Source organism: Vulpes lagopus, chromosome 2, assembly GCF_018345385.1.
Source record: "Vulpes lagopus strain Blue_001 chromosome 2, ASM1834538v1, whole genome shotgun sequence".
NCBI classification, from domain to species: domain Eukaryota; kingdom Metazoa; phylum Chordata; class Mammalia; order Carnivora; family Canidae; genus Vulpes; species Vulpes lagopus.
This window is the reverse complement of record NC_054825.1, coordinates 125325450-125337549: the sequence shown is the minus strand read 5'-3', so window position 1 is coordinate 125337549 and position 12100 is coordinate 125325450. Positions and strand designations below refer to the sequence as shown.

The window sequence follows — 12100 nt, the reverse complement described above, 5'->3', positions numbered from 1 at the left end:
ATTAACGGCCGACAGCTGTGAAGTTGGCATAATAAAATGCCCTTCCTGAAGAGACACCTGTTAAAAGGACACCTGAGCGCAACGTCGTAATGCACCGGGACCCTCAGAATCCTTTCTCGACCAAAATACATATTCGGGATGATTTTTTTGGTCAACTTGTCAAACCTGCATTTGTTTGTTGAGATTCTTTCAAGTTCAAAGACGTTAAAAAAGCCCTTCCCACCATGAGAAGGGTTAATGTTTGCCAAAGAACCTGAAGTCTTATCTGGAAGGTTGTAAACTAGTATTTTAGAGCAGTCGCTAAGATTCAAATGAGAAAATTCAGTTTTCACTCCGCCTCAGGGACAGGCCCACAACGTGTGGCTCTCAGGTTCGTGAAAGTTCTCAGTTTGTCCAAATACGGATCCCTCATTTGTCTTAATCATGGTTTCCAAACATCGCAGCGAGTAGATATCCTGCAAGAACGCTCAGTAGTAATTCGGCCCACAATCTAATGTTCTATATAACAATAAAAAAAATGAGCCAAGGAAAGCTTTGTCATTTACTTGGAAAACATTCTTATTACTTATCTACACTGTTATCCCCACAAGAGGATAATTAGAAAACGCAGGTCTGTACAGAGTAGCTCCTGCTCACCTGAACTAGTGCTACACCATCATCCTGCTGTATTTAAAAAATATGCTCTGTGCCCTGAGGGTTCCTCACAGTTGATTTCCAGGTCTTTTCTACGTCTCCAGTCTAATTAAATGGCCTGCTGGTTGGGGGTCTGAAGTCTCGGGGCTTCTGTCTTCCTTTTGTCTAATTGTCCTTCTAAACTAATTCCCCGCATTGTCAGACATCACTGTGAGGACAATGCAGACGACTTTCCCAGTGCAGGGAATACCCGGTGCCCAGCACTCTGGTGACAGACGTGTCAGCTCAGGGGACCGTGGCTGCCCTTCGGGAATCAGGGCTGGGAAGCAGTTCTTTTGGGTAGTCCCCGAGGCAGCCTTTCCCCCTGTGTCCTTCACCTCTGTTCCCCCCTGTAGCCACTCTGCAGGGGCCTGGTCCAGCTCAGGTGGTGGGGTGCGGGGGTGGAGGTGCAGGGGCAGTGGGGGGCGTGGGGGTGCCGGGCGGGGGTGCAGGGGCTGTAGGGGCGGTGGGGTGCAGGGCTGGAGGTGCAGTGGCGGGGGGTGAGGGGTGCAGGGCGGGGATGCAGGGGTGGAGGGTGAAGGGGCTGTGGAGGGCAGTGGGGTGCAGGGCTGGAGGTGCAGTGGGGGGTGAGGGGTGCAGGGTGGAGGGTGCAGAGGCTGTGGGGGGTGGTGGGTTGCAGGGCAGGGGTGCAGGGCTGGGGGTGCAGCGGGGGGACGAGAGGTGCAGGGCAGGGGTGCAGGGAACCTCCACGGCCCACACACAGGTTAGGGCCGCTCGCCAGCTGCTTCTGTTACCCTTTAGTTCTCTCCACGTGGACGGAATGTTCTCTCCCATCGTGGAACCCGCTCGGCCCCGGCCTGATGACAATTTTCCTCATGGTCCGTGTCCCCGCGGACAGGTGCACCTCCAGGCGGCCCTTGCTCAGGAAGACGGCGTAGTAGGCCTGCGGGGGCGAGAGGTCATGGAGGGTCACGGTGGCCCCTTGGCCCGAGCCCCCACCTGAGAACCAAGGACTCAACACGCCCATGGGCCATGGACCAAGCGGGAATCGGCATCTGGGTCCCGGCCCAAGGCTCTGCTGTTGGGGGCCGTGCAGTCTGGGTGCAGCAGAAGCACCGGGCCCTAACCCATGGGCCAGGAAGCAAAGGTGTCCAGAAACTCCCTGTCCCCAGAGTCACGGGTGGACAGTGAGTTCCTGGAAATCAGGTCCGACTCCCAGCCTCATGGCCTTTGCGGTGTCGGGCTCCCTTGGGCCTTGTGGGCTGCTGGAGCAGACGCTACCGCCAGCACCCAACTGGTCTCCCACACGCAGAAAGAAGGCAGACAATTTTTCATCCACAAACATGACTGCTTTCTTCTGGCTACTGTTCCCATAGCAACCAGTGTGGTTTTGAGATGAGATTAGGAACCCCAGGGAGCCCGAATGCAGTCCTCGCCCCATAGCTGAGGCCACGCGTGTTCCCCTGCCTGTGGAGCAGAGGGCACCTGCTGCTCCATCGTCACCCAGCCCTCCGTGAGTCACCTGGGGCGGTGACGGTTGCAATCACACATCGTGGAGTCTCCGATGATTTGCCAAATCGTCCAGGCAGCTGTGTCCAACACAGAACATCCAGAGGATCTGAACAAGTGCTTACCATCTGTCAAAGGGGCAACTGCAAACTACCCACTCAATTAAAACGTTCTCAGCTACATTGATTGTTTGGGGTAAGAAACTAACTTTAATAGAACAGAGTCAAAAACAACCCTATGGCTTCAAAATGTCAGCTTTGGAAAATCAAGTACGTCAGTTTAACCAGCCTTGGTTCTACACCAGATGTAAACTATTTAACATTGTTTCCTCTTTCAAAGAGGACTTTACTATGAGATTTTTAAAGATGAATATTATCATTAAAATGTTGAAACATTAACACGTTATTTCCAATTTACTCTGCTTGTAGTACTTAATATTTTCTCATTTTAATTGTTTTAATGGGTGCAGGTTCTAATTCTAAGAACGATCCTGAAAGCTGGTGATTTAAGTCCATTTATTTAGTCTTGATGAGGATAAAAGACAAGGAATTTAAGAGGAAATTTAAATATTAGATGTATCTAGCACTTATTATGCACATTAAGAAATGAGAGGGAATGACACGTTTTCCTCCCTCTATTCTTTAAAGATTATTTCTATTACAACTATTTGATGCATTCCTCAACATTTAAGAGACATACATGTAAATAATGAAGCCACATTCACAACTGTACAATTGAATGAATACCAATAAAACTACAATTAGATGAGTGCCACTCAGTTTAAGAATTCCTCCATTGGTATTATGCTGAGTGAAATAAGTCAATCGGAGAAGGACAAACATTATATGGTCTCATTCATTTGGGGGATATAAAAAATGAGTGGGAAATATCAGGGAGGGAGACAGAACATGAGAGACTCCTAACTCTGGGAAACGAACAAGGGGTGGTAGAAGGGGAGGTGGGCCGGGGGTGGGGGTGACTGGGTGACGGGCACTGAGGGGGGCACTTGACAGGATGAGCACTGGGTGTTATGCTACATGTTGGCAAATTTAACACCAATAAAAAAAAAAATTTACAAAAAAAAAAAATAAAAGAATTCCTCCATTGCCCAGCTTCACCATCTTAGAGGGGACCGCTAACACGGATTGTAGTTTTATCAGTGCCTTGCTTTTTAAAAATTATTTTTGGAAATTCACACACACACACACACACACATATATATCTGTAAACAATATGTTTAGTGTTACTTAAATAAATAAATAAATAAATAAATAAATAAATAAATAAATACAATAAATTATTTTTAAGTAATCTCTGCACCCAGCATGGGGTTCAAATTTACAACCCTGAGATTAAGAGTCACCTGATCTACCAACTGAGCCAGCCAGTAGCTCCTGCTTCATGTTACTTGTATTAGAAATCTGTGAAAATGGCATCATACAGTATGTGGTGCATCTTTTTAAATTTCTTTTCAGTTTCTAATATCCATCCATATTTGTTTGTTTTTAAAATCAGGAATGGGGATCCCCGGGTGGCGCAGCGGTTTAGCGCCTGCCTTTGGCCCGGGCGTGATCCTGGAGACCCAGGATCTAATCCCAGTCGGGCTCCCGGTGCATGGTGCATCTGCCTATGTCTCTGCCTCTCTCTCTCTCTCTCTGTGACTATCATAAATAAATAAAAATTAAAAAAGAATCAGGAATGGGTATTAAATTTTGCCAAATGGTTTCTCTGCATCTATTGAGATGATTATATAATTTTTAGGTTTTCTGATATTAAAATACTCTTGTATTCCTGAGATAACCCAAGTTACTCATGGTTTCATATCTTTGAATTTATATTGTTCGGTCTTTATTTTTCATCAGGAAAAGAATAAGATTTATTATATAATAACATCCATGGATAACAGGGATTTGAACCGTGTGGATCTACTTACATGTGGATTTTTTAAAGATAAATACTGTATTCTCTTCCTTATGATGTTGTTAATAACATTTTTTCTGTAGCTTACTTTCAGAATACAGCAAATAATATACATAACATACAAGTATGTGTTAATCAAGTGACTACATTATGGGTAAGGCTTCCAGTTAGTAGCACACTCTGTCTTTGGGAAGTGAAGAGTTATATGTGGAATTTTGACTGAGTGGGGGGGTTGGTGTCCCTCACTCCCATGTTGTTCAAGGGTCAACCGTATTACCGACTACTCAATTTTAAATTATAAATGTGACTTTAAAAACACCTAAAATCACAACCACCGCAACCTGGTTGATAAGGATGCATCCATATTTGAGGGCATATTTGTAAAGCGTTCCTTCCATTCTTTGGCAATGGTAGACTAGATAATTCCTATGACCTCTTTCACTAAGAAAAACAAGATTAAATGGAAAAATGTATATATTTAAAAACATAAGATGGAAAGTCCGGGAGGAATATCAAGGCAGGAAAGAGTTATGACACCTAAGAGATCGCTTTTAACAGAATCGTACGGGTGTAGGGTATGAAATTGAGGTTCACACCTGACAATGCAGCTACTCTGTGGGCTTCCTCTCCATGTCAAGAGTGAACCTGGGCATAGGCCACTGCCCATGCATGGGTGCATTAGGCTCTACTTGCTTTCTCCTATCCCATGCCCATTCCCTGCCTTCTCTGTGTCCAGAGAGGGTGGGGTGGTCAGACTTGAAGAGACTGCATCATGTAGGCTAGCAAAACTGGGAAATTGATCCGAGAAGGGATCTAAATTTGAATTTAAGAGACCCTAGTGGGATATCTACAGATGCGGTAAGTAATCAGACTTAGAGATAAGGGGATATTATTGTAATCTGAATACATTGTAAGCTTTCTCCCTTTAAACACACACATGCCGAGCCCATATGAAATACGGGTGCAAATACAAGGGCCCGTGCATCTAGAGCTGACCAACAAGGAAAATCCTTGTGGAGATAACTGTCTTAAAAAAAGATGAGAGTGGAAATAAGTGATGCAAATCTAAAACCACAAAGGCAATGTATAAAGCCTAAATGTCTTGTCAGGCTCCTTATAAAATAACTGTCTTCTATAAGCGCAAAGGAAAATGCCCTGCCAACCAGGTAGGAGGGTACCTGTCCAGTTTGCCTTCGTTTCCTCCGGGGTTGGGCTGGCGTCCCTCCACTTCCCAAGAGGATGATCCCAGACTCATTCTTGGTGCTGAAGGACAGGTTGATTTCTGTCCCTACATCAATTGGCACAGGGGGCAGCTCCACGAAACCAGGCTTGGGGAAGCTGACTGTGTAAACGTTCTGTGGGCAAAAGGGAAAAAAGAGAAGAAAGCATCAGAAATGAAAATTTAGGGGCGCCTGGGTGGCTCAGGTGGATGAGCGTGTCTGCCTTTGGCTCAGGTCAGGATCCTGGGGTCAGGGACCGAGTCCCACATCGGGCTCTCTGCCCAGCAGAGAGTCTGCTTCTCTCTCTGTGTGTGTTTCTCCCCCTACTCGTGCTCACTGTCTCTCGAGTGCACTCTCAAATAAATAAAACCTTAAAACAAAAAGAAGTGAAAATGTCGAAATTTCTGTCTCACTCACCCTCCTCTGGGCACTCGGCATCACCATGAAATACATTGTTTTAGAAAGCATGAGACTCAGTTATGTGGAGAGCTTGCAGTAACTGAAGAAATACTATTTCCAGGCATGACTGAACTTTCTGAGCAGTTTGGGTTAAAATAAAAAATCTGGCCTCTGTTTTTTTTCTTTTAAGGTTTATTTATTTTAGAGAGAGAGCAAGCAGGGGGAGGGGCAGAAGGAGAGGGAGAAAACCCCCCAGCAGACTCCCCACTGAGCATGGAGCCCACTGTGGTCCTGACCTGAGCTGAAACCAAGAGTTGGATGCTCAACCCACTGCGCCACCCAGGTGCCTCTGGCCTCTGCTTTTATTTGAGCACTTTTGATTTAAAATACACACAATTATGACCGACAGATGACATTTTCTTTTGGTGTAGATCTATCTTGCTAAATCGCCCTGGAAAACACTCTGATAATCCCTTGAATACCCTCTATCAACTAATTGTTTCTGTTTTACAGAGGAGTCTGACCATGGTCTATGTCTGCATTTTTCTCCATGATGAGCCCAAGGGAAGATGTCCATGGCTATCAAATGTATAAATACATTCTAGCAGAATAAAAAGTTACGTGAAAGCTCAATCTGAAAAGTAAACAAACCAAACATTCCAAAGCCCAATTCTCAAAATGAAAATAGTACCATTGTCCCTAATAATAAATTTAAAGCAATAACATTTTAGACAGTAGCAAAGTACAAAAGAGAGAAAGCAAAAATCACCCCCATCTCAAAGCTGATAAAAGCATGGAGCTTTTATCATTCATCCATCTGTTTATCGTGCATGCATGCATTCATTTATTTATTTTTCACAACAAATTGCCCTCTTCCTCTCTCCTCCTCTCTGTATTTAAACGAAACCCCGGTAGGCACATTCTTCTGTAAATTCTTTTTTTCACCACATATGTGGGAGATACCTCTCTCAGAACACAGATCTTATCATCACTTTTAATGGCAGGAGGATTCCACTGCATGAAGGTGCTAGGAAGCAAACCCATGTAGTCGGGCATTTTGAGTGCTTAAAATGCTCATTTTACAAGTGCCGGATTTTGCTGGAGTAAAAGCAAGGCATCCTCTAACGCAGAATATTTTTTCCCCACCGTGTTTCGGGCCCAGTTAAGTGACATAAGTGTTGTAAAATGTATCATCTATTTTCTTTTCCAATTTTCAAATCATAGACTTTTGGATAGTTCAGATAAAAGTACTGCACAGACTTTTCAATATTTATTTTCACATCATTTCTGCCTCGTATTTCAGTTGTAAAATAATTCGTGGTGACTGAAAAGTACCTTTACAGAATTAGCATTTTCACACATACAGGTTATTCATTTTCTGGACAGTTTTCCATCCTCATGTATATATCTTTTGGACATGGATGAGAGTTAGGCTTTGGAAGATTAAAACTCTCAGTAAAACTTTCTTAAAGAAGTCAGCATGGATCCTTCGAGTTTTCATGCTGTATTTCCATTATTCCCAAGCATCTCATGATGGATATCTATGGCTAATTCCAAATTGGAGCCTCTAATGATGAAGACCCTAAAAGTTCTGTTCCAGTCTTTAAATCTCATGTCGCAGGGATGGATTCGCTTTTTCTTTCTCCTCCTCCTCCCTTCACTTCCCTGAATCCTACAACCATGCCTTAGAATTATTACAGTGGAGAAAACAGCTAAAATGAACAGTTGTATCATATCAGTGTAATCAAAATTTTATAAGCATGATGCATTTAACATTGTTTTTTTTTTTTTATAAACCCAAACTTATTGCTTTTAGGATGCCCGTAAACTTCTTGCTACTATTTCCTAATGACTGTTGACTCTTCCTTATAGACATTTTAAGAGAGCAGAGCTGGACCTGTGTTCTGTCTCCTATGAGTCAGCCCCTAGTGAAGAGTCGGGGCAGAGGGGTTCAATGGGACAAGGGGGCTGCTTCTGCAACAAAGAAAAGGTCTGAAGACGCCCAGTAGCAGGGGACTTCGCAGTCCTGCCAAAGATGGTCTTGGTGGACGGTTCCTAATCGGTGCCATTTTCAAAGACACGGAGGTTTGACTTTCAAACGATAGACAAGATGCTAAGCACTAATGTTTATGGTGTACGTGGTTGCTTGTTATTTGTGTAAATTCCTAGTATATTCTGGAAAAAAAAACTTAGGGCTGCTGCACAAAGCTATATGTAATACCTGAAGAGGACGTAAGTCTAAAATAGATGACAAGAACGAGGGAAGAGTAGTACTGGAAAGGAGGAGAGAACCAGAAAAGAGATTAATATTAAAAATACATGTTATGAAGTGTTACACACATGGAGAATTGGTTCACAATTTTGAGTGTTCAATCATACCGTTGCCTACGTTTATGTGACTGTGGTGATTTATGGACGTGCTTCAACATCGCTTTGTTATTTAAGCATAGCTAAGACTAGGGTCCCTGGGAATCTAAAATAGGTTAACAAGAGCACCAAAACTACGTAAGTGAAATCAGGTATGGAAGCATTTAGGGAGCCATTAAAAAACCAAACTAACCTCTAGTGAACACCCCTTGGTAACACCAACATAATCAGGACTGCTGAGGATGTTATATGGAGTTCTGGAAATTTCGATATCCTTGAGGCAGCCGGAATATCTCTTCAAATTTACTTCTGGTCTGTTGAAAAGTTACATGGAAAACAAAAAAGTGTGACCTTCAGGGAAATGGCAGTACAGTGTTTGTGATTACAGGGTGCAAGCCACATGGGGCAGGCTGACACACGGGCAGGCAGGTGTCCCTCAAACCGTCACAGGTGCACACACGTACGTGCTCAGCAGACTCTGCCTCCACTACCTCCTGGTTGGGTTACACGGATATTACCCTAATCCTGAAGAAAGAATCTTTATGCAGTTTTTCTTGCTCTCTTTTAAATTAATGTCACCACAGCCTTTAAATTCAAGGTCCAGGAATTAACTGATTTCTTAAGGGCTTCATATGTGTTGTTTTTTTTTTTTGGTACCAAAGAGTAGACAAATGTGTAGGCAGCATGATAAAACTATATACCAAAAAAGTAAAAAAAAAAAAAGTTGCTCAAAATTTAGGGGGAAGATATCTGTACTCATTTATTTTGAGAAGACAACATTTTTTTCATTGAGGCTTTTTTGCGGGGGGATTAAGGGTAGCCAAAGATTAAGAAAATATTTTATGCTCTTTAAAGCTTTTAACAGAAACAAAGCCAAAGAAACATTCTTTTGGATTACATAGTCACAAAAAAAAAATACTGCAACGATGGATTTACAGATTGACCCCAAAGTCCTTATTGTATTTTGGAGCAATAACAAAATAAAGCGGCCAAAGGTAAAAAACATACATTTTTTCCAATAAGGTTGAAGATGGCTTCTATACCCCCAAAATAGCATTTGAATGTTTACTTTTTATTCATTACTTCTTAGAAAAATACGAAGATGCTAGCACTCAGTAGGTGCTCAATAAACAGAAGCTGGTAAAATGTCAGTGAGGGTAATTGTTTATTTAGTTGATAGCAGCACCGTCCAATAGAACTTTCCACAGAGATGGAAATATTCTGTCCAAATCGATAGTTACGTGTCACATGTGGCTACTGACCCTTGAAATGAAGCTCAGGCCAATGAGAAGCTGAACATTGTTATTTTTTGTAATTAAAAGTTAACTATTCACTGTGCCTAATGGCTACCATATGGAACAGTCCAGGTCTATTGGGTTAAAAAATCATAATACTTTTTTTGGTGTTAATAAGCATCGGTAATACCTGTCTAATAAACACCAAAATACTATTAGGATAGTGATTAATTCTCTCCTTCTGGTCCCATGATGCCATTTTTTGGCCTCAATAAAACACATGGAATGAGGAAAAAGAGGTGGGAACAGAAATCAGATCCTGGTATGTGATATGTGTATCAGGTGATATATGTCATGCCAAGTATTTATTCCTTTCTCTCTCTCTCTCTGGAGCCACTTCATTTCTTTGATCATTTCCCCTTATTCCCAATGTCTTCTCCTTCTCTTCAGTCAGTTGGTTATTACGAAGGATGTACCCAACTGGAGGGTGAGGATCTTGCTTATAATATTGTTTATAAAGTGAAGGGAACGGGTGGATTTCCTTCCGAGTGTTCATCTTCCTTTAGAGGAGAACGGATTTAGCGCCATTTCTTCAGAGGTCTTATCAATGAAGTAAATCACCTCTAGAAGTCATGTACTTCACTGTTTCATGGACATACAGTGAACTATCTCAAAATACAATGCTGTAGCAGGCTCAACGCGAGGAAGAGCATGGGCGATAAGCAATCACGTATGGTGATCAGACTCCTGATGGTAACCACAAGTCCCTGCTTCCTCTATTGGCCTCAAAGGCAGCATTACGAAGCCACACAGTGTCACTCCAGGGGTCTATACATTTCCACCAAAAGCCAGCCTTTGCCTTTGAGCCGTCTCAGCAAATAACACGACTCGGCTCATCACTCCATTGTGACAAAACACCTCGGATTTTGCTTTTTGTATATACTTTCATTTCCATATATTCCACTTTCTGCTATTAGAAGTCTGGCCTTTGCTTTAAAAATGCCTTGGATAAGTTCAGCCATAGTAGCTCCTTTCCAGAAAGATGGCCTAGCTAGGCTCTGCGATACCAAAGCACCAGGCTCTGGCCAGAGTGTGCCAGGCTGCGCACGTCTCTGGGGTATCATCAGCCGCGTACAGAGACCTGCTGCTCATAGCTCTCATGCTGATGCCTTTCTGCAAACGGCATTTAAAACGCTTCTGGGAAGCGAGGGAGGCTGTCCACAAGCTTCTTCACCATTAAGGCAAACACTTGTTTTTAAATATAGTATTTCCAGAGGTATCTTTTATCTGGCTTCACAGATAATTCTATATCAACATAATGATAATAAGCAGCTTTGCAAAGAGGTGCAAGGGCCCTGTACACGCTTGCGTATCTGCAGGCTTGCAAAAAGCAGCAAGGCAGTGGTGAGCATTCGGGAGCACAGGGCGATGGTTCAGCAGACAGCATGGTGCTACGGAGATCGGAGTCCAGGGTTCAACCCTTCAGACTGTTTTGCTCTGTTCCCCAGACCTACAGGGGCCCCTGAGCCTGACCGGCTTCCCTTGGCGTGTGTGCTGCTGTGTATGTGCACCAGGGGCCACTGTGCTTGGGCAGCTGGAAAAATAAGCAGAGCCAATCTGTCCTCATGGCGGGTGAAATAAGGGAAATCGCAGCCCAGTTCCCGGTGGGTGAGCAGCAGCATCTTTGTAAGTAAGGGACAGCATGAGAACTCAGAATGCAGCCGTACTTGCTCATGAAATGTATGAATAAAGCCGCGTAGGTGCTGCTCTGCTTCTGCACCACCGCTTTATCTAAGAAGCCACGCTTACCCAACCCATGCACTCGAAGAAGACATGCATAATGCATAATTTAAATTTTACCTTGCTTTCATACTAGGTCAAAGGGAAGAGAAAAAACAAACACAATTTACTTATAATTGCATTTTCATTTAGTAAAACAATAAACTTTATTCCTAAGTCTTCTTAAAAAGTATCTCACAGGGATCTTAGGAGGAAGGGAATGTAGCAAAACCCACAGAACAGAAAACAGACATATGCCCTTGGCCACAGTGAAATTAGAATCCAAAGATGACCATTTTCCACACTGCTCTCTTGGGACATTTTTATTTTGATGTCTAAATTTAAAATACTAATTTTAATCTATCTTATGAATGGGAAAATGCACAAACATTACTATGCCATAGTATTCATGAGTAGCTAATAAATATTGCCTCTCAATGAGCTTGCATTTAACACATGTAAAAATACTTTACCTCATCGCTTGAACTTTATCATATTAAGATCCTGTCTGTGGGCAAAATAACAGCCAACTATGAATGCGCGGCTCCTTGCTTAGTCACAGATATGTGTCTAAAGATTATATTGGAATATGTGCCATAGAAATATTGTAAAATGCTGTACTGTGCAAGTAAAAGCATCTTAGCAATACAGACTCATTAGGTATGTAGTCTGAAAACTAATACATAAACCCGTCTCAACTTGGTTAACATACATACTTTTGCAGATAATTCCTAAAAATCACTTTATGATCATTAAAAGAGAGTCATCGCTAGAATAGATAAAGCCATGCCTCCATAGCCTTGCTTTGGCTATATTCAATTCACTTGTAGGGAATTTACTTAATGATCTTGCAAAACAAATCCTAGACTTAAGCAACCATTGGATCCTTAGTATTTCTATGGTGTCTGACACAAAGTAGGTGCTCAACAGACACTTGTTGACTGAATAAATAGATTTTTGAGTCATCACTACATTACTATTCAAATGCATTTGATCTGCAATGATTTTTCTGACCAGATATTTTAGGTTTACATTCCT

At 42.7% G+C, this 12100-nt stretch overlaps 1 protein-coding gene across 3 annotated transcripts in view; it reads right to left on the bottom strand.

Moving 5' to 3' along the window:
• The window catches only part of LAMA2 (laminin subunit alpha 2), a 580308-nt gene that overhangs the window by 36732 nt on the left and 531476 nt on the right, over positions 1-12100 (bottom strand). For 2 of the 3 annotated variants that reach the window (XM_041737419.1, XM_041737408.1), the window contains 4 exons: positions 11144-11155; positions 8242-8362; positions 5241-5417; positions 1428-1576 (listed from right to left, as the gene is read on the bottom strand). In XM_041737419.1, the coding sequence (XP_041593353.1) occupies positions 1428-1576; positions 5241-5417; positions 8242-8362; positions 11144-11155 (459 nt within the window). The remainder of the gene's footprint in view (positions 1-1427; positions 1577-5240; positions 5418-8241; positions 8363-11143; positions 11156-12100) is intronic. The other variant, XM_041737425.1, reaches the window with a different exon arrangement.